This window comes from Aspergillus brunneoviolaceus (genome assembly GCF_003184695.1).
Source record: "Aspergillus brunneoviolaceus CBS 621.78 unplaced genomic scaffold BO95scaffold_40, whole genome shotgun sequence".
NCBI lineage: Eukaryota > Fungi > Ascomycota > Eurotiomycetes > Eurotiales > Aspergillaceae > Aspergillus > Aspergillus brunneoviolaceus.
The window spans coordinates 248034-268823 of NW_020290770.1; the positions used below are offsets into that span (position 1 = coordinate 248034).

The window sequence follows — 20790 nt, forward strand, 5'->3', positions numbered from 1 at the left end:
GAATTCGAGCCGAGCTCGCTCAACAAAACGGAAGATCTATGCACGCGTCAATGTCAAGATAACATGCGAAGATGGAGAAGCTGGACCCTGTCTCGTTAATTCCAGCTATTAATGAGCCATGGCTCTTGGCTTGTGAGCATCCGCCAATCACTGTTTGCGCTTCGACGCTGCATCATCAATGGATAAGAATAACATTGCCCATTTTGGGGAACTATTTTGCTAACTGGGCTGATTGTCGAAGCGTCCACGGTCTGACGAGACTAACATTTCCTTGATCTGTCAGACCCCCATGGCGCATGTGCTTCTCACTCTCCTTTTCCCTTGATCTATCTCTTCATCGTCTCTGTTTTGAGGGACTACTTCTGCAGTCTTCCTCGCTGATATGAGTATTTGCTTTCTAAATAGGCTTCTACTGGCCTTGGTATTTGGTTTCTTCCCACTTAGTAGGTAGCAATGCCTTTCTCTCTTTTCGCTCCCAGGGTCTTGACTCGTGCTGATCTGTCATACTAGCCGTGGCTCAAGTATGCCTCCCGCCTTTGGGTGAGTACGGATACTCCTACAATGCGACCGACCAATCTGTCCTGGACACCATCGCGAAAAATTGCACAACGATCAACGGAAGCATCGTGATCGCGACAAGCTATACCGGCTCCTTCAACCTACCCAACGTTCGCAACATCACTGGACAGATCGGCTATGGATGGGAGGGGACCCCCGCGGTACCTGCACCGACGTCGATCAGCCTTCCAGATCTCGAGTACATGGGGAGCGATATGTACCTCTTGGGTATTTCGACTTTGGCAAATGTGTCCGCGCCGAAGTTGAGGACGGCCGGATGGGCGCTAAGAATGGACTATGTGCAGAACGTTGATTTGCGATCATTGGAAACCGTCAGATATGCGGAGATCTTTGGCGATGTTTCCAGGTGAGCTCGGGCTGTCTTGCGCAATCTCCAATTTTGAGACGATATTGTTTGTGTGCTGATGCATCCAATGCAGTCTGCGCTTAGACTCACTTCGGAATGTGTCTGGATACTTTTCTATCTGCAATAAGGATAGATGCGAGAAAAACCAGTCTTCAACCACACCATTATATATCTCTCTTCCTTCGCTTCAATCGGTGGGTAGCATAGAAACCGCCGGAAGCTTATCGGGGTGCGCCTGTCTGCCTTCACTCTCGTGTCATACACCAGAATCGAACATTGACAGCAGCTTGTGTAGACTAGCAGTGCCGAACCTGACAACCATCAAGGAAGAAGCTAGATTTGCTGGCTTCCAGCGCGCCTCATCCAATGCATCAGCTATCAACATCACTTTTCCTCGTCTCAATAGTGCGCCTACATACATGATTTTGGGAGGGAACATCTCCAGGTGAGGGTTTCTGCCTCTACCAAGAGCTTGAGGTTGATGCGGGCTAACCAATGCTTCTCCCGAGGATACTAGTCTTTCCATGCCGGAAATGCGGAACATGAGTGGATATTTTCGGGTTGATGCTGATGATTCACTAGCCATTAACCTTCCTTTCGAAGAGGCGTCGTCTATTGACTTGTACGGAGCGATTTCAAGGTCGGTCTAAACGGAGTTTTACAGCATGTACAGGAACTTAACCTCGGCTAACTGCGTTGGATGAAGTGTGAAATTTCCTAAGCTGAAATCCCTTTCCAGCTTCAGCCTCCATAGCAGCCTCTCCTTGGATTGCCAATCCGTGAAGGAAACCATCACGAAGGCCAAAAATGGCTCAAAAGGCTATGTAGACTGCAGTTCGAAAAAGCACTCCAAGAAGTTAGGCACCGGGGCCATTGCCGGTATCGTGGTTGGTGTTGTGACTGGTGTCGGACTTATAGTTGTCCTCGGAGCGCTCTATTACATTAAGCGGCGAAAGAGACGAGAGGAAAAGCCAATATCGAATACGGAACTCAATGGCTTCAGTCCACCATGCTACGAAGAGCCGCAGGCAATTCGAGCTCCTCCTCCGAAGTACTCTTCTCCCTTGGGAACGAGGTGAGTAGCAATGCATATGTCTGGCTGTCAACGTCGGATGTTAGCATTACTCGGATCACTTGAGACAGCATTATATATAGATGACAAACTGTCGATTGGGTTTGATCTGGGAACTGTTTTTACTTTATTCTGGCCTAGAGCGCCCAGTATGGCCTGCCATGATGGGGAAGCTCTTGAATGCGGATCTATAGATTTCTCATTCAATCTGTCTTAGCCACAATGCTGAACGTATTTCTTCAGATCTGACAGCCAAAGGGAGGAAATCAGCAGTTATTTCTTTTTCAATATCCGATCTCGTGATGGCGCCTATGTTTCTTTGCTGCCCCAGGCTCCCTCACGCCTGGCAGGAAACCTTGCCTAATTGTCTCACTTGAGAATGTGACATCCCTGCCACTTCCCCCCTGCGCTTCATGATGGAGATATCCAACTAGGATCTAATGCTCACATTGAGCGAGACTTAATATTCAATGTCTTGCTGCAGGTTTCACTCCTTGCTACTCCAGACTATTGACTGATCGACAGCCGATATCCCCCATCTAGCACACTCCAACAACACAATCCATCCGAATTGCATCTATCACATAAGAAGCTTCTCAGACCGACAGGCCTGCTTTTCTCGGCTTTTGCTCTTTCAAAAGCATCTCACAATATGGTTCGCATGAAAAATTTGAGCACATTTGTGCTCCCAGGGCTCGCAAGTCACCTCTCCATGGTGGCAGCGGTGGGACAAACATGCGAGAACGGAGTACGCCCATACTCAGCATGGTTGGCCGATAGTGTCATCGCTCGTAAAGATGCGCTGTTGAACGCTGACACTGAAAATGATGTCGCACTCTCCTTGAAGCTTGGACTGTTCCAACTTAGCGTTATCCATCTCAAGGAGTACTACGATGCTGCATCATGTGCAAAGGAGGACTGGGATGCATATCTGAAAGAGGCTACCGATAGTATTCTGCCCACAGTGTTGAACGTGACTGGCGATATTGAAGCTCCCATGGACATATTTGCCACGGCTAATGGGCTGTACTACCAGTGAGTGTTGAACCTGCGGTTCATTCTTATTAAGACCCTGACCATTGATCTGACACAACACGACGACGGCTACAGATATGAGAAGTCCGGCGACGAAAGCTACAAGCAAGGCCTTGATGCTCTGAGAAAGGCATACGACGGCAGGAAACGCAACTCAGAGGGTGAGACGACGTACCTGGCTGGCTTATTTCGACCCATCAACTAATTAAATGACAGGCGGCTTCTGGTACTATAACGCCCGACCGAACCTCAGCTATTTGGATGAGACCTATCCCTTGGGCGCCTTTACTGCCGTGTACAAGAACCGCTTCGAGCCCACCAACGCCACCCTGGCTGAGAACCTCAGCAAAGACCTCAATCAATTTAAGGACCATTGTCACCACGACACCGGCCTGATGGCGCATGGCTACGACGCCTCCAAGTCAGCCCCGTGGGCGAATAAGACTACTGGGGCAAGCCCATACGTCTGGGATCGCGCCCTCGGATGGTACCACATGGGTCTTGTGGAGCTTCTCCACAATGCAGATGAATTCCCCGGCCTCCTGAATCAGACGCAACGAGACGACGCTTACAAGAAGTATTACAATCTGGCAAACACGATCATCAACGATGTAGATGAGACCACGGGGTGTTGGTGGCAGGTGATGGAGCATGGAGGGGAGCAAGGCAATTATATCGAGACGAGTGGATCGGCCATTTTCACCTACTCCATTCTCAAGGGTGTGCGGCTGGGCTATCTGACGGGTGTTCACCCCGAGAGCGGAAAAGATTACAAGCAGACGGCGGAGAAGTGCTATAGTTGGCTGCTCGAGAATCGAGTGGTCCAGGATGACAGCGGCACGTTGAGTGTGAATGGCACAGTTGGTGTCTGCACGTTAGAAGATCCGACATATGAGGTATGTTCTCACCCTTCTCTCACATTTGAGACCCCGTGACTGCTCTACGGATATGGTTGGATGAAGTACTGATTAAATGCTAGTACTACACTACCCAGCCGCTGTCATATAACAGTGTGTTCGGGACGGCGCCGTTGGTGATGGCGAGCTTGGAGCATGAAATGGCTGCCAATGCGGTGAGCTCCTGACCAGTTGAGTAGCATAATCGCCAAGAGCTCGGATTACTGAGAGGCATCTGTTGGAGAGGTTATTTAATGGATGATGGTACATGTCTTTGATAAGGAAGCAGTAGGATTCAAGAGAAGGACAAGCCTACAGTGGGTTATACAAAGTTGTAGTCACATATACCAGGTTAGCATACCAGCAAGTTATCAAAGCCTGTCTAGATAATTGTGTCCCAGGAATTGAGGATGCAAAGGCCAAGTAAGGTCGAGTTTGCCTCATACACAAAAATTTTGTGCCGACTGTAAGGATGCCATCAAACCAGTCTCTTCTTACTTCGTTGGGGGAAGCGACGCCAATGCGAGCTTTTCCGTGGTTGTGAGGACGGCCTAGGAGAGTTGAATTAGAATTCAGTATGTGTACAGTACCAAATGTGAGTGAACATTTATTGTCTATCATGCTAGAAGTAAGGACTTCATAATAAGGAGTTTTGGTGAGCATAAAGAAGTTGTAAGCAGGGGATTTGGTCGTATTCAAGTCAACCAAGGTAGAAATTAAGCTCGCTCCACGGGAACTCTATCCACCGCATGGAACATCGTTCAACTCGACCGTCGTTTCCATCCCGGCCCTGACAACTCCCTTGCCTCATACGGCTAACTCAATCATCACATTACCCCTTGTATGGGAACGACCTTGACCCCTTCCAGGAACCTACTTTCTTTTGATGAGACTAAATTAATCTGGATTGGAGTTGTTCTTGGACCTTGATGTGCACTGTCTGTCTTACTCGTACGTCCAGCAAACGTGCCACTTTAAGCCCACGGACGGACGACTGAAAGACAACCCGGATATGACAACCCCAAATCAAGCTCAATGCTTGGTATTTGACATCATCACTTTGCCAGAATGGACAACGGTCTAAAATTGGTGGCTTTGTGGTCATCCATTCCGCTATTCTTGGAAAGCATCGATCCAGACCGGGACCTCGTCCCAGCAACTTAGAACAATATCGATTACCTCTCTTGGCCATTGCCACTTCCAAGATCATCTTGCTTATGCTTCTATACGAGTATACTCGTACGGACTACTCTTTCTACGGGCCTTCCGTATAGTCCCCTGCAGATAGAACCTGAGCTGCCGAGTGGAGCCAATCGCTGCTTTGTGCGATTGGAAGGCCCATGTCTCAGTCAATCAATCAAAGCCCAATTATATATTGGGAGATCAGCCTGGGGTTGGTGACTTGATCTGACTGTCCGAAATCCCCGCTAAATAGTCCGAATGTCGTGAAAATGCCATGTGAAATGAGCTGTGGAACAGTGGTTTCTCACATTGTCATTCGCGAGAACCCATTGTCTCGACTCCTTCATACTCGGCCTGTCCGCCACTAGGCATCAATCATTCGGTGTATGAGAAAAGTCAAATCCACCAATGCTCTACGCAACCATGACTCGGAAATTCTTTGCAAGGGTGAAATAGGAAGGAATCTACATGGGGGGCCAATTTCCTTGGCTGGCTGGAGCTGTGGTGGTGGATGGTCCCTAACCTTGCCCCTTGCAGAAACGAAAGTTGCATGTTAGCATTCTACGGTGTTTTACAAGAATCTCCGAGTGCTAGGTAGGAGTGCCTCGTTTGTGCTTGGCTCGACTTTTCGATTTTCAATCACGGTCTATTCAGGTACGTGTTTGTTTGGATGGACACCGAGCCGAGACGGGTCAGTGTGCGTATTGATATGCATACACTTACGTCCTCGAATGATTTTCTATCCTAGCTAATTTTCGTCCTTCATTTTCCAGTTTCAAGTTTTAATCGTATATACTCAGCACTCCTCGCTCATCAACCTCATTCTTCGTGGATGATAAACTCACGGTAGTGGCCATGCTCCGAACCTTCTTGCTTCTGGGCCTGACGGGGCTCGTACAAGAAGCATTCGGCAAGAACGTGTATCTCGACTGGAATATCACATGGGTCAACGCAGCACCAAATGGTGTTGAGCGACCCATCATCGGAATCAACGGTCAATGGCCGTGTCCACAGATTGACGTCCACATTGGGGACAACTTGGTGGTAGATGTCTACAACGCCCTCGGAAACCAATCCACCGGAATCCATTGGCATGGATTTCATCAGAACTACAATACCTTCATGGACGGTGTGCCTGACATAACTCAATGCCCGATCAAACCACAGCAGCGCATGCGATACGTTATTCCGGTAATGAGCTCTACTCTAACTTGGTGATTCTGGTGGCGTTACTGACACACGAAACAGGTCAATCAAACCGGAACGTATTGGTATCACTCCCACCAAGAAGGCCAGTATCCCGATGGAATCCGAGGACCGATTGTTGTTCACGACACGGCGCCATTACCTTTCCATTACGACGAGGAGATCACTGTTACACTTTCGGATTGGTACAACAGACAAATGCCTCAGCTCACGGAAGATTACGTCTATCCGACGGACGGGCCGGCTGGACTAGAGCCGTTGCCAGATGCGGTCCTGTTCAATGATGCAGTCGGGACCAAGATTCCGGTTAAGCCCAACAAGACCTATCTCATCCACGTTGTCTGCATGGGGAACTGGGCCGGACATGCGTTCATTGTTGAGGACCACGATCTGACTGTCGTCCGAGCCGATGGAATACTCGTGGAACCGAAACTCGCGACGCCTCAATATCTTCGAATGACTGTTGGGCAGCGCCTCGACCTACTTCTAACAACAAAGAACGATACAAGTAGGAACTACGCAATCTGGGACGGCCTTGATATCGACGAGATGTTTATCCGAGAGAACCGCGAGATGCCTGAAGGATACAATGCCAACGGCACTGCATGGTTGATGTACAACGAAGATGCGCCCTTCTTACCATCCCCAGATATTCAGATTCATAACGCAAGTCTGGAGTTCTTGGATGACGTAACGCTCACACCGATAGATGGCCTTCCGCTGCTTGAGCCAGTTTCCCGACAAATCGTTTTGGACTTCAACTATGCCCAGGTGGACGGTGTTCCCACTTACACTATCAACGGCAACACATACGAAACCCCCAAGGAGCCTACCCTGTATACAGCCTTGTCTGCCGGCAGTGAAGAGTCTTTGGACCCATCGATATATGGTTCCATCAACCAATATGTGGTCGAGTATGGTGACATCGTGGAGCTTGTAATCAACAACAACCACAACAACCTGCACCCTTGGCATTTACATGGACATGATTTCCAGATCCTTCAACGTACATACCCGAACGGTGGTGCGTTCAACGGCTATGGCAATATCTCGGCAGTTCCATCGCGACGAGACACTCTTATGGTCGAGCCCAAGGGCCATGCTGTCCTTCGTTTCAAGGCGATGAATCCAGATAAGTACCCAGCCATCGCGCATTCTTTCCCATAAGCTAACTTGGGCAGCCTTTACGTATCTGGATGTTCCATTGCCATATCGAATTCCATGTTGAAACACGTCTCATGGCCGTGATCATTGAAGCACCGGACCACTTGCAGAACCTGTCTATGCCAGCTGATCATAGAGACATCTGCAGTGGCAAGCCCAGTCTTTTCGCGCCTCTGCCACCTCTTCCAGGTTTCTAAAGGGTCGATTACTGCTATTAAGTGGTGAGGTGCTTCAGCGACCGCCTGGAAGTTTCTTATACTGGAACTAATGTTCTGGCATACTGGTTTTCTTCATAGAGGACGAGGGCGTTCTTTGGCAGCTTATGTCTTTTTCCTTTCTCTCACATGCGGAACTGTTCTTCGAGCTTATTTGTCAATACAAAACAGTTTGATGGAGAAGGGAGTTTTAATTATAATGTACACAAATTTCAAGCCACAAATTTCAGGGCTTACTGTTGTCGCGATCATAAGTGCTTATGCCACGGTTTCAATCCGTAACCTACAGCAGGGCCTTCTGCTGGACCAGACCATGCTCCGCCATGAGCTTAAACACATCCTCAGCTACACCCCAGGAGATCTCAAAGCCGCGTCCACCAGCCCCATACGCATGAACAACGGTGCGCTGACCATCGCCGGCCTCCAGCCGTTCGACCTCAATCCGCATGCCACCTTCTCTGGCTGGCCGCCGCCCCACAATATCTTGAATGACATCAAACTTCCCCTCACTCCCCTCCGCAAAAGGGAACCACTTGGCCGCATTCGCCAGAATTCGGGCTCGCGTCTCCGGTGACGGGTACGGATCCCAGTCATGCGGCTGCTTGGTGCCCCCGATGATCGTGCCGCCTCCCAGCGGCCGGGGGATACAGAAAGACCACGACCCATCACTATTCTGGCGGGTCATGGTCACGGCGCATGGGTTCCGAACTAAACAGGTTTGTCCTAGACATTTGGGGGGGAGTGTCAGCAGCATAGATAGATCCAAGTAGAGCTTCCACCACCACCACCACCACCACCACCACCATCACCACCACAACCCCCACAAAAGCCGAGCAGGAAGGCATCCCACAGGTAGGTAGTTGAATCCCTCTTACCTCGAATAATAAAAGCCCTCTCATCGCCCCCCAACCCCAACCCGGAACAATTCACCACCGTCCTCACCCTCCTTTTCCTTTTCCTTTCTGCCCCAACAAAAAACGCCTCCCGCACATCCCCCACCGTGTACTCCCTCACTTCTCCCCCGCGCAGCACAAACTCCCTCAGCATCCACTGACAATACACCGGCGAATTCACGACGACGGTCTCATACTCGGCCCCCCACCGCACCCCCGCCGGCAGTTCGTGCCCCGGCAAGCGCCGAAACCCATCCACGTGGGCATACGCAGCTTGTACACTCTCTGGATCGAGGTACTCGGGCGGCGGCTGCTCGAGGTGCTCCACCGCGGGGCAGCGCGCGACGCCCGCGCCCGGTTGCGCGGCGGCCAAGGCCTTGAGGTGGGTGTAGGTGCGGCGGGCCTGGAGGGCTTCGCGGTGGTGCTGCGGGGTGGTGCCGGGGACGGGCCGGTAGTGGGCGCCCGCCCAGGGGGAGGTGTAGTTTAGGGAGGTGGTGTGCGGGAGGTCGCGGGCGAGGAGGAGGATTTTTGTGTCCGTGTGGGATTGGGATTGGAGGTAGAGGGCTGTGCTGAGGCCTAGGACGCCGGCTCTGATGGTGGGATCATTCGTTTGGGGTTAGTGGGTTGGTTGGTTGGTGAGTTTGGGTGTGGGAGGGATGGGATGAGGGGAAGGAGCTGAGGGGATGGGGACGTACCCGATTATGACGATTGTTTCGGGTTCTGGGGGGGTGGTCATTGTGTTTTTTGGCGGCGCTGGGAAAGGGGTCTTTTGGGAATTTGTGTGCTTGGGGGTGGGTGGTTTTGAGGTTCAAGATGGTGGCTGTTGTAGCGGTGGTTGTTGATGGACTGGAGTCGAGCGGGGTTATCGGTATAGATAAGGCTGCTGTTTCCCCGCATGCTGGAGCTGGCTGCTTATGAAACGAGCCTGGTGACTCATGATACGAGCTATGCATACTACGACCGAGGTTGCCAATGGCTGGTATCTGCCGGTATATGCGTCGAAGCTTCATTGTGCTCTGATCTTCTATTTAGGTTCTGGTTTGACAAGGCTATCAAGCCACCCTCAATTATCTACCATGCATGCCCCACAAAATATCATCCCTCGGGTATCGTTATGGTTGTGTGACGTGACTCGCAAGCTTCGTATGGCGTGTCTCGTTGTATCCTGCAGACTGAATTCATGCATGGAGTCGAGTGGTGGCCAACCTGGTCTGCCAGACAAGGTGCCATCTCGTTAGACGAGGAAGTGCCCTGGGCACGGTCGGTGTGAAGATCCGTACTCGAGTCGTGTAGTCGTGCAGTATCGTGCGATGAAGTGGTATCAAGAAGAAATGATATCTGTCGTCCAAATCGGACCCTTCCAGAATGGGTCGGCGCATCTAGTCCAAAGAGTCGGGCAGCTTCTCGATCGTGAACTTCCCTCTTGCGACCTTCATGATCGGCACACCCGGGATCTTGCGCAAGCGACGACACAGATCCTTATCGTTGGTCGCGACGATGTAAATGCGATGTTTCGACACCTAGAGTCGGCGACACTTAGCGCGCTATGACACACTGCCACAAAAAAAAGTCTCCACTCACCCGATCCACGATACAGTCATCTGCATACGTGCCCTTGTGGGAGCACTTCACCCTAGCCCATCTGGGATCTTTGGCAGTCCGGAGCGCCAACCGGTACTTTTCCCCCAGTTTCTCCAATTCGGCAATCGTGCAATCCGAAAATGTCGGGATACATTTCGCATATAACCTTTGTGTTCCACAAGTATTAGCATCATCCCTATTGCCACCAACTGAGATTCACACAAACTCACAGATCCATCATAGAGGTAAGGAGATCTTGCTTCGCCCGGATGGCGTGCGAGACGAAGTTGGTATCGACGAGAACGTGGTAGGGAGGGCCGAGAGCAGTGTTGGCGGCGAAGAACATGTTCGAGGGCGCGACGGGGATGTGACGGGTCAGCTCGTTCTCCTTGGGCGTCTCCTGCTTCTTGTTATCGGGTTTCAGGCGCTCATCGCGGGCTTTGATGGTGCGCTTCATCTGTTTGGCAATGGGAGGTCAAAATTGAACTCTCTTCGGGGACTCCGGGCGCGGACCGACCTGCGCAAACTTGCGAGTCTTCTTTTGCACACCCATTGTGATGTTTCCTTTAGTGAGAGATGTGGTAGTGGTAGAGCCAGATTTCTGGAATCGATCGAAGAAAAGAACAGGCTATATCGTACTGTTCCTTGAAACTTAATTATTCCTTAAGATGATTTGGTAGAGGCCAAAAGATTTTGGAGATGGCGGAAATTCATATCACGGGCCGATTTTTCGCCGCGGAGGAAAGCACCGGCAGAATTATGCAGGGTCATGTGATCCTCAGGAATAGATTAGCGTGTGTGCTCACCCTCCGCCTTATCGCGCCCCGCTTAGGCCCGGCCGAGAATACGTAGCTAGAATAGTACTCCGTAACTGCCCGTTTACCTGAATGCACGGTACTGAGTATCGACTCGTCAAGTCATGGACCATTTCTTAATCAATCAACTGGCTGCATTGACCTCTTCAGTCCAGTCCCAGGCTGTATCTACATCCCGTCACTATCTAGCCAATTCTTTCGTGCCGCTCCATGGTCAAGTCATACAGGCTGCAGCATCCGCTTCTAGTTCAGCATACCTCGATATAAACAATACTCACTTTTCCGCCTATAGAAAGTCAGCTTCTGCTCCGGAGTACACACTCTCGATGGCAGCTATACCGCCTCTTTAAACATCTAAGACAGTGGACCGAGCGCCTCATCCAACCCCGCAATCATTGGGGATTTCTCACAGACGCTAAGAAAGCCAGTCACGACACTAGTCACACTGCTAGTCACATCACATTTCTCCCGCCACTACCAATGTCCCACTATGGAAGACTCGTCCACGCCGTACGTCATCGTCCTAGTTCCATGTCATATCGCTCGAGATCGCTTGAAGGTGATGTTGAGGTGGCACAATCACAGTGACGTTCAATTTCTATACCACCGTGCGATGCCATAGTCACCGGCAATGTCGAGGACGGTTTTTTTCCCGTGTTACAGTCGCAGTTCGCTCCGGTGATAGGCATACACGGCTCGGTCTGCCTTAACATTGCAAGTGACCAACCATGCATGTTGGTCGGGATCAAGCCCGACATGGAGTTCATTGGCCGTATGCAAATATCTCATTATCGCTGGATTCGTCCAAATAAATCCCCCAAACCTTCGAAGCACAGACCTTGTCTTGCCAGGAAAGTCTGTACTTGAGTCCTAGCGTTTCTAGGTCTAACCTTGGTCTCCTCAGGTAACGTGTACATTGTCATGGGTAGAACGTGATTCGATAACCACCAGCACATCGCCTGATGCTGGCAATGACCCTTTCCTCGGGAGCAACATTCTACAATTGACACAGAGTTGCTGGGCTTTGCTGCAACGAGCAACCATTCAGGTGCCAGGATGGCCTTTTACGCGCCGCCCTACTTACTGACCAGCGACAACGGAGCTTTCAGGGCGGGTGATTGGTGTGTGGGAGTGATGAGGCCTGCAGCAGCTTAGGCTTGAAGAAACGCCTTCTGCACCGGGCGGACCAATCACGCGGGGCTCCCCCGAGATTGATCCGCCCGTCAAGGTCCCTGACAGCCGCCGCGAGCCATGCAGAACTCACCGTTGACTGGCATGCTCTATCTCACTCCCGCTCAGTTTGCCTAGTTAGGACGAGAGTCTTACACTCACTCCCCATTTCCGTGCAACAATTGGACCTGCGGACTTAACTTGATTCCGATAGTCCCAAACTCTCTCTCCTCCCTCTCCAGAAACTGCGCCTCATCTTGATGGTTAGATCAGGTCCCCAGATATCACCGTAACTGGCTATCCTGCTGCTCCACCGAGAACTTACCGATAGTATCGAATGGAATCTCACTAGGACAGCGATCGGACTCTGCTAGGTCGACTGGCTGTCCCATGCTTTTCTTGTGCCGTTGCTGCATGCTAGTTGATGTGCCATGCGAGGGCCACCGACAGCTTTTAATGCCGCTCGATGGGTCTTCGTGACCATCGTCCGCTAATTATGTCCCAGAATAATCCCCCCCTCTCTCATGCTGGTGACATCCCGGTCCTCGGAAGCGCCGTCAACTCCCCTTGGCGCTAATCCCATTGCTTGAAGTCTCGATATTTTGATCGACTGTGGCCGTTACCTCTGCGACGTCTCAGACCCTATAGGCACGTCTAGATACACACGGCGCGGAGATAGAGGCTGGCGCCATCCGAGATTAATAATTTACAAAACGAGGTGTACAATTTGTGCTTTTTCAACTATCTCTTGGACTTCTCCGTTGTAAACCCCGGATTCTCCTGGACAGGGAACGTCTTTTTTTAAACAAAACTTCAGCCCCTGTCGACTTGTCACAAAGCCTCTTTCATACCTCGTGCATAGTGTATGTTCCAAACGTGGTAGCCTGCTTAGTCTTTCTCACTGCATCGTTCTGTGCTATTGTCTGCGTTGTTGTGCGTCCGCATATCTTACCAGGTTCAATTTGATCATTTCCAGGGCTTCAAGAATCTCTAATCCTCCCCCACCTCTTGATTATTCTCCATACCTTTGTCCACGGCCTTGTTCTGAAAATTCTTTTGTGGTTTTTCCCAGCCATTTCTTTATATCCTTATTCATCGGCACTAGTTCTGTGTTTCTATTCCGCTAATCACTCGGAGGCGTGCGAAAGCCGTTCTTGTGGGCCAGGCCAACACCCAATCCATACTGCATACTGAGTCGCAGAACAAAAGTATCAGCATTCAAAAGCATGGTAATCTGAGTGTCAATCACCTAGTTTGCTCTTGTGCGCTCACTGCCGGGCCTACTCTGCGTCAGATCGCGAACATCATCTTTCGAGAAACGACTGCTGTTGCCCCCCCCCCTCCGTTGCACTACGCACGAGAACTGGCCGAGCCGAAGGGTAGGAAGCCACATTCGGAAGGACAAGCTTGACTCACAAGTGTGCTCTTCGGAAATGGTCGACTTGTCATGGAATACCGGAATGACTACAGACTCGAGACCCTCGGCAATGAAACCACCAGCGCCGACCATGATCCCGCCACCGCAAGCATCGACTTCTCGGTTTGAACCATGTGCATCAACGGCGTCGCTTTTCCTATACGCCCAAGGCTCCGTGATTTCCTGTCTTCACCATGATACCTTGGCACTCGAGAGACGCTTTGAAAACCACCAAGAGGATGTTGAGTTCATTTCGGTTGACAATGTCAGTGAGCGTGGTGCTGGGAGACTAGTGCTCAGTTATGATGTCGGTAAAACTGCAATTGTTTGGGATATTTTTACAGGGACAGTGATTGCAAGGTTTGCATCGTTCGAACAACTCAAAGTTGCCACCTGGATGCGAAATGGGAACGTCGCTTTCGGTAGGTATACGACTTCTCATGCGGATTGGAAACGAGGCGACTGACACCGTTTCAAGGAAACGAAAAGGGAGATGTTATCATTTTTGAACCGTCTACCTCGGAGCACATCTCCTGTCGCACCATCTTCGATCCTATAACCGCTCTTGCACCGGCCACAGACTGTCGAACATACGCAATAGGGTATCCATCAAACCAAGTATCTGTCCGTATTCAAGGCTGACAGACCTTCTTTTAGTTACCAGAATGGCTCTATAATGATCGCTACCCTCCACCCGACGTTCACAATTTTACATACTATGGCCACCTCCCGAGGACCGTCATCCATACTCTCCTTGGCCTGGCATGCCTCCTCCTCCAAGCAGAAATCTGATATGCTAGCGACACTATCGGCAAATGGTGATTTGAGGGTGTGGAGCGTTGCCAAGCCGCCAGGAAAAGAACCTCCTCGAGTCATCAGGGTGTTGAAGCGGTCAGATGGCTCACCACCATCAGAGCCAAAATGGATGGCTTGGTCAAAGAACGGAAGAATTGTACAATATCTTGATGGGTAGGTCTACCTCATCTGGCCTGCATCTGGCAAACACTCGGTAGCTAATGGCCCAAATAACAGAGAGACATGGGCATGGGATGTCAGGACGAAACATGTCACATACGAGCCAGTCCCTACGATCGACAACCCTCGCGGGTTTGCAAACTACGGGCCAACGGCGACACTTTTCACACTAGGGCCGCAATTCACTGTCCAGCAGTACGATGTCGAAGCACCAGCAATGGTGGCCAACGTACAACATCTCCCGGCCAATGTCATGTCCTTACCCCAAGAGCAAGCGAAGCTACGGACTCTTGAAGATCCACCTACGATAAAAGAATCTGCAAACACATACAATTCGAGGAGAACTCCCTTCGACATGAACGGGATTGAGACTGTTCGGCAGCAACGTGCGGAATTGAGCAGTCCGGTTTCTTCTCGCAGCCATGCGAATTCGGTCAGTTCCAAGGCATCTTCGGGGAAATATAGAATGGGCACATTCTCGCCACAGAGCAGGTCAGGAGTAAGCGGGACGTCATTTTCATTGACATCTGCATCCGGAAGAGATACCCCCCAGGCGTCTGGAGCTTCATACGCTTACGCATCGTCTGTTTCAATGTCCTCAGTTAAAAGCTCTCGTGCTGGAGGCTCGCGTCTGAGAAATGAGGTCCAACTCAGCCCTGCAGATAGACCCAGCGATCTGTTCCCCTTTACGCGCGCACGTCTGAATGATGTGCCCTACGGACATCACCAGCCACTTGATGAATCTCGCCTGACTCCAGATGATCTACGCCAACAGATGTTGAGCGTTGTTTTTGGCTTTGACGGTGACATTGAAGGATTGATTCGAGACGAACGTAGGTTCAGGAGATTTTTGAGTATTGCCGTGAGTTAACTGACATTTCCAATAGTTAGCCATCACCCTCCAACGAGCCATAATGCCGTTCTGTTAGCTCAATGGCTTGGGGAGTCCGACACTGACCACATGGTTTCGATGATCGGCTCCGGGCCTGCGACAATTACCGACTGGATGCTTCTCGCTTTCAGCCAGATGTCCGGAGAGTCCCAATCCAATAAATTCGGGCAAGCCTTCGTCCAGAAGCTGCTGGAGATCGGCGATATTCACACAGCGGCCACCATATTGTTAGGACTGGGAGATCGGAACGACGCAATTGAGGTCTACGTTTCTCAAAATTACTATCTGGAAGCAATACTTATGACATGTCTGGCCATGCCCACGGACTGGCAACGCCAGTCATATCTTGTCCGTCGATGGGGTGAACACGTGGTATCTCATTCACAACAGCAGCTGGCAATTCGGTGTTTCATGTGTACTGGTGTTGAACCATCGGAACCATGGACCTCTCCTGCGGCTCAACAGGCGGCGTCGTTCACCGAGGTGATAACCCAGAGACCGCAGATGAAGTCACCCGAGCCACCATATGCGAACAACCCATCCAATCTGATGGTCCCAGGCTCGCAAGCGAGACCTGCAGCTACCAATACCAGGCAAGCTCTGAAAGCGCCAGCTCTCAAGCTGATCACATCATTTGACTCGCAACCGAACCACAAATACAACTTCCCCGGGCTGAAGTCAGATGACCGAACGCCAACAAATGCTCCTGGAGTCACGCCTATAGCGGAGTCGGCCGTGGTGGAATCGGCTCTATCGCCAGGTGGCTTTGGCTCTTACAAGCTCAATAATATTCAGAGCTTGAACAATGCAATGAACGGACGGACAAACACCCCTGCGTTTAACAGGCGCCGCCTTCCTTCCATAGGGGAAACGCCGATTGACGTTCATCCACCGACTTTCACCTCAGCCATGTATAACAATAAGCTTGCTATGGACTATGGTTCGGCTTCGGAGAACGAGGAGATTCAAGCACAGGAACAACAAGACGACGAAGATGGCGACGGTCTCGGCTTACTGTCATCTGCCCGATACGATCCGGAAGAATACAAACCCAGCCCTCAAACTGCTGTTCAGGCAGCAACTGACCAATTCGCAGGAATTAAAGGCCTTCCTTCTCCAGCTGCCGGTGTCTTCGAGGCGCTGAAGGAGCGCTCTGACAGTAGGGCAAGTACCCGAGAACGGAAGCCAGAGGGCTTGCAGCTCCATCTGGGCAGCTCCTCTCAGGCTGATGTACAAGAACAACCGAATCCGGTGGCCAATTTTAGAAGTCCAGCATCGACATTGAACAGCTTTAGCTCCGCCAGAAGCCCGAGCGTGAGCAGTCGGAGTATTGATCAGTATATCAGTAGTTTGGGTGAAGCGAGCTATCATTCGCATAAGTATCAGACTCCAACTGTGAATACTCCTGGGCGCGGACGAAGAAATACGGATGATGCGGTGAGCCAAGCTTCCAGTCGGAGGTACCAGTCCAGGAACGAATCTCAAGAGACCCGTGGGCGACACGAAAAAAGGTACATACAACCTGCCAAGCGTTCGCCATCTTCTCCAGTTCCAATGTCACCTGAAGAGTTGGCACGGATCAATGCGAACGCCGCGAACAAAGCATCGTCTCGAACGCGCAGTGCTAGCAGAGTGCGGAAGCCACGCTCTCGTAATTCTTCCGAACGCCGCCAAAATCGTTCAGCAAGCCGCAATACCGCCAGCCGTATCAACACGGAACACTCGCAGCGTGGACGTAGCATGGACCGCCAAGGATCAAGCATGAGATCTCCTTCGTCGCCGCTTCCACTTCCTACAATGACTCCAGATGAAAGTATGAGACTCGTGGCGAGTGATAGGGAGCGTTTGCGGACTCGCCAGCGAAGCGGCAGCCGGCGTCCGGACAAGAACACAGGGATGAAAGGAGACGAAGCAAGACGTCCGAGAGCAGACTCTCGCAGCCATTCTGAGATGGATGTCACTCTTAATACAGATCAAGGCCCTGTTGTGATGCTACAGGACGGGAAGTTTAATGACGGCATGTACGCTGATGTTAGCAGTCAACAGATCAAGGATTTTGTGGCCCATTTAGCACGCGAGGCGCCTCCGATGGCTCACAGTCAAGCTGCTCTCGTAGAGCAGAGGAGAAAGCAACTTGCAGCTGCTGAACTTGAGGCACGTCGGCTGTCACTGGCACGCAATCCATCTGCGCCGAACATTCCATTTCCCGGAGAATTACAATCCGCCCGCACTGCTCCGGACTGCCCACCATTCTCAGTGTCATCGTCATTCACACCTCACACTCCAGGTCGACACAGGACTACTGCTAGTAAAGGGTCGCCGGAGGGTCCAAGCAGTTCCGAGTCGGCCTCATCTAAGTCGAACGTGCCCTATGGCTTGCCAGCGACTCCTCGAGCTATGCGTCACCCCAAGTACAACGGTTACGAGGAGACTGTAGCAGTTCCCCCCGTGCCCGATAGTACTATACTTCTGAGCGACGCAAGATATCTAGGAGATGCAGAGAGAATTGGCCGTTCGATGTCCGTCCCGGTCCCAGAAAGTCAGCCACCTGGCCTAGTGCCCACTGACTTACCAATGCATCCACGATTCAACCCACGGTTACCCCGAAGCCGCTCGACAAGTCGGTCACGGGGTAAGGGTCATCAGCGAGAGAATAGTGGAAATAGCTATGGCGGTTCGCCTGTCACAGTGAGCATCGAAGAGACCATCGAGAATGGACTTTTAGTGCAGCAGGCCGAAAACCCTCCCATTTTGCCGCAGCTTCAACATTTGAATCCGCCGCCACCTCCGCCGCCACCAATTCCTCCTTTGGCCTCACCACGCCAGTCCTCAGGCACCATCGATATCGCGTTCGATAACGAAGACTTTGGACGGCTTCTCCCTCGCGCGATGACCGCCGCCCCGGCACTGAGCATTGATGTCCGTCCCGGCTTGGAACGCCGCCGCATGTCCTTTGAGCATCGACGAGGCCGCAGCGTGAATGAGAGCTTAAGCACGAAAATCCGCAACTTGACACGGGTGGGGCATAATAAGGGCAGCGAGCCCTGGGTGTCTGCGGAGATCCACATCCCTTATGAAAGCGTGCAGGTGATGGATGGTCGACTATAGAGCAACCTATACCGCCACCTGGCTCATGCTTTGGTTCGATGATCACAGTAGTTGAACCCTTATGACTAACGAATTGATTGTTCTGCTTTTGCTTTTGCTTCTTGTTCTGTGATTCTCATCTAATATACAGCACAACCTTCCGCCATCCCGTTCCTGGGAATGTATTATTTTTGATGTATCGTTGCCTCTGATAACCAAGATGAATGTGCTATGTCTGATCACGTCACCGGAGTGGTGTATCCTAATTTACTCGTCTTATCACTCCGATTACTTTTCTTATTTCTCTACATTTCCTAACCACTATCCCGTATCTCAGAACAGTCCCTTTTCCGCAATTTCAATTGACGCGAGTCTCTCTGTGGCTTACATTGCCGTGTGAGCACAGCCGCTTTCTTCTGAAGGAGGTCAAACAATAATGCGACTAGACAGAGGTGATGGCATCTGAAGGTGAGATGAAATGATTCGGTCGTATCCATACAGAAGAAAACTTAAGTTACACATGCATCTGGTAGGGTAGCCAGGACTCGTAGGGATAAAAAGCGCTTGAAGACAGTTCATGATTTCGGAGCACAAGCCTTCTCTAACTACCAACTGCTCCATCTGCCACTTCTCCTTCCCGAATCCGACCCCGCGTTCCGTTCAGCATCGAGCATGCGGTCGAAGTCCGCCTGAGCCCTCTCGCGCTCACTGTGGCTCTCACTCTCGCTCTCACGCTCGGCCCGAGACCATTCAGTCTGCTGCGGCCTGGACTGCGGTCGCGCGGCGTTCATCCGCAGCCGATCCCACGCACTTCCGCCCGCGGGTCTGCGATGCTCCACCGCAACGGGACTAGCATCATCGTCGTCGTCGAAGAAGTCACCACCACCGGAGGAGGAGGGAGTCTGCCGCTGCTGCTGCTGCTGCTGCGTTCTCGTATTCCAAGCCCTCGCGCGTGGTGTAACCTCACTGTAGGAGTTCGTCCTAGAACCATGCTCATCGCCACCACCACCGCTATTGAAAGCATAATCCTCCTCCATCCCGTGGGCCACGGGCGATCCATCATCACCAGCACCAGCACCATCCACCTCGCTCGGCCCCTCCCTCAGCTCCCCAGCGACAACCAGGGCATAAGCCGCCGAAGTCTCGCGCCTCCTTTGACCCTCCTCCGAGGTATCGCCGCCGGAGACCGCCCTCGCGCCAGGCGAAGTACTCAAGCGCACGGCGTGCTTGGAGCGCTCCATCTCCTCCCTGACGCGCTCGAGCCGGGCATCGCCCCTCCACATGGCGATCTCGCCGAAGGTGGCCCACGAACTGGCCACGAAATCCGCGACGAGCGTCCAGACCGCGACCTTGAACAACCGCGCCGCGGCCATGGGGCGCCCGCCGCCCATGGCCCCGGCGTCGCCCATCATCTGCCAGCCGCGCTTGAACCCCTCGAGCGTCAGCACCTTCTTCCCGGCGGGGGTCTCCTGGACCTGCGGCGCGAAGTAGGCCTCCCAGTCGGCCGAGTAGCGCAGCACGTAGGCCTGGTGCGCCAGGCCCGCAAGCGCGCCCAGCGGCAGCCCCAGACAGCTGCGGCGGGCGCTCTGCGCCATCATCTCCAGCATCGCGTCCATCTCAGGCTGCGTGGGCGCCCGCCCCGTGTGCCGCCGCATGTTCTCGAGGCGGCGGTAGGCGCCCATCTCCGTCTTGGCGACGTAGTTCGTCCGGCCCCAGAGGCCGATGTACAGGGTGAACGGGTTCGGGTTGCGGATCAGCGACTCGTCCACGCGCAGCGGCTTGAAGGCGTGCTCCAGGTATTGTTTGGTCGTCGTGCCGTTGGGGAGCCGCAGGAGCCGCGGCGGGCTCAGCCGGTTCGGCGGGAATTGCTGGGGCTGAGGCTGGGGTTCCGTCCCCGCCGGTGGGACCGGGGGGTTGTGGTCGCTCATTTTTCGGGTGCTTCTGCGGAGGTGATGTTTGGTTGAATCTGGTGGGATGTGTGTGAGGTTTGGGTGAACTTGGAGAAGAAAAGTTGTGTGGAGGGGGGAGATACGGATGAAGGTGAGTATGTTGGAGAGAGAGAGGTGCGGAGAACGGTGGTCATGGATGAGAAGCTATAGCTTGGTGGTGAGGTCAGCTATGCTCTTTGTGCTTGGTGCATTAGTCAGCTTGTGCTGGCTTCACTTATGTCGGATCTGACGTTATACTACGGACTCCTCTCTCTCTATATTTAACAACTTGGCAGAGAGAGCCTACACAGCTTGCTGGTGGTGCGTAGAGATGAAC

At 52.1% G+C, this 20790-nt stretch overlaps 8 protein-coding genes across 8 annotated transcripts; 5 read left to right on the forward strand and 3 right to left on the reverse strand.

The window, feature by feature from the left end:
- Positions 1-500: 500 nt before the first annotated feature.
- On the forward strand, positions 501-2004 carry BO95DRAFT_364873 (uncharacterized protein; the record flags this gene model as incomplete). The annotated part of the gene is made up of 5 exons (XM_025582670.1): positions 501-925; positions 999-1154; positions 1221-1370; positions 1443-1565; positions 1632-2004. Coding segments are annotated over 5 exons (1227 nt in total), but the record flags the coding sequence as incomplete, so codon positions are not given.
- A 645-nt stretch (positions 2005-2649) lies between these two features.
- BO95DRAFT_464509 (cell wall glycosyl hydrolase YteR) lies at positions 2650-4116 on the forward strand (the record flags this gene model as incomplete). Its single annotated transcript, XM_025589065.1, has 4 exons — positions 2650-3032; positions 3108-3193; positions 3249-3928; positions 4012-4116. 4 exons carry the CDS (start codon positions 2650-2652, stop codon positions 4114-4116), a joined length of 1254 nt encoding a protein of 417 aa, XP_025441480.1.
- A 1641-nt stretch (positions 4117-5757) lies between these two features.
- Positions 5758-7828, forward strand: abr1 (multicopper oxidase abr1). The gene is made up of 4 exons (XM_025580745.1): positions 5758-5764; positions 5884-6301; positions 6359-7448; positions 7505-7828. The coding sequence occupies exons 2-4, from the start codon at positions 5966-5968 to the stop codon at positions 7675-7677; spliced, it is 1599 nt and encodes a 532-aa protein (XP_025441481.1). The 5' UTR covers positions 5758-5764; positions 5884-5965; the 3' UTR covers positions 7678-7828.
- On the reverse strand, positions 7808-9417 carry BO95DRAFT_443687 (FAD-dependent oxidoreductase). Its single transcript, XM_025586710.1, has 3 exons — positions 9284-9417; positions 8571-9178; positions 7808-8418 (listed from the first exon to the last, which is right to left on the reverse strand). The coding sequence occupies exons 1-3, from the start codon at positions 9322-9324 to the stop codon at positions 7979-7981; spliced, it is 1089 nt and encodes a 362-aa protein (XP_025441482.1). The 5' UTR covers positions 9325-9417; the 3' UTR covers positions 7808-7978.
- A 168-nt stretch (positions 9418-9585) lies between these two features.
- BO95DRAFT_443689 (rRNA-processing FCF1 family protein) lies at positions 9586-10847 on the reverse strand. The gene is made up of 4 exons (XM_025586711.1): positions 10687-10847; positions 10400-10626; positions 10170-10335; positions 9586-10108 (listed from the first exon to the last, which is right to left on the reverse strand). Exons 1-4 carry the CDS (start codon positions 10720-10722, stop codon positions 9968-9970), a joined length of 570 nt encoding a protein of 189 aa, XP_025441483.1. The 5' UTR covers positions 10723-10847; the 3' UTR covers positions 9586-9967.
- A 204-nt stretch (positions 10848-11051) lies between these two features.
- BO95DRAFT_163548 (uncharacterized protein) lies at positions 11052-11525 on the forward strand. The gene has a single exon (XM_025580746.1). It carries the CDS (start codon positions 11089-11091, stop codon positions 11332-11334), a length of 246 nt encoding a protein of 81 aa, XP_025441484.1. The 5' UTR covers positions 11052-11088; the 3' UTR covers positions 11335-11525.
- Positions 11526-13662: 2137 nt separating this feature from the next.
- Positions 13663-18775, forward strand: BO95DRAFT_515145 (WD domain, G-beta repeat protein; the record flags this gene model as incomplete). The annotated part of the gene is made up of 5 exons (XM_025591730.1): positions 13663-13993; positions 14050-14173; positions 14229-14540; positions 14604-15379; positions 15434-18775. 5 exons carry the CDS (start codon positions 13663-13665, stop codon positions 18544-18546), a joined length of 4656 nt encoding a protein of 1551 aa, XP_025441485.1. The 3' UTR covers positions 18547-18775.
- A 116-nt stretch (positions 18776-18891) lies between these two features.
- BO95DRAFT_482838 (putative endo-1,3(4)-beta-glucanase) lies at positions 18892-20453 on the reverse strand (the record flags this gene model as incomplete). Its single annotated transcript, XM_025590264.1, has 1 exon — positions 18892-20453. The coding sequence occupies one exon, from the start codon at positions 20451-20453 to the stop codon at positions 19131-19133; it is 1323 nt and encodes a 440-aa protein (XP_025441486.1). The 3' UTR covers positions 18892-19130.
- Between the last annotated feature and the right edge of the window lie 337 nt (positions 20454-20790).

Excerpts from the sequence above, each read along its gene's own strand:
- abr1 (XM_025580745.1), top strand. The coding sequence starts at position 5,966 with ATGCTCCGAACCTTCTTGCTTCTGGGCCTGACGGGGCTCGTACAAGAA. Across the intron at positions 6,302-6,358 it reads GCATGCGATACGTTATTCCG|GTCAATCAAACCGGAACGTA; the intron begins GTAATGAGCTCT and ends CACACGAAACAG. Across the intron at positions 7,449-7,504 it reads TTTCAAGGCGATGAATCCAG|GTATCTGGATGTTCCATTGC; the intron begins ATAAGTACCCAG and ends GGCAGCCTTTAC.
- BO95DRAFT_443687 (XM_025586710.1), bottom strand. The coding sequence starts at position 9,324 with ATGACCACCCCCCCAGAACCCGAAACAATCGTCATAATCGG. Across the intron at positions 9,179-9,283 it reads GAAACAATCGTCATAATCGG|AGCCGGCGTCCTAGGCCTCA; the intron begins GTACGTCCCCAT and ends TCCCACCATCAG. Across the intron at positions 8,419-8,570 it reads GAGGGCTTTTATTATTCGAG|GACAAACCTGTTTAGTTCGG; the intron begins GTAAGAGGGATT and ends CCAAATGTCTAG.
- BO95DRAFT_443689 (XM_025586711.1), bottom strand. The coding sequence starts at position 10,722 with ATGGGTGTGCAAAAGAAGACTCGCAAGTTTGCGCAG. Across the intron at positions 10,627-10,686 it reads AGACTCGCAAGTTTGCGCAG|ATGAAGCGCACCATCAAAGC; the intron begins GTCGGTCCGCGC and ends ATTGCCAAACAG. Across the intron at positions 10,336-10,399 it reads CTTACCTCTATGATGGATCT|GTTATATGCGAAATGTATCC; the intron begins GTGAGTTTGTGT and ends TGGAACACAAAG.
- BO95DRAFT_163548 (XM_025580746.1), top strand. The coding sequence starts at position 11,089 with ATGGACCATTTCTTAATCAATCAACTGGCTGCATTGACCTCTTCAGTC.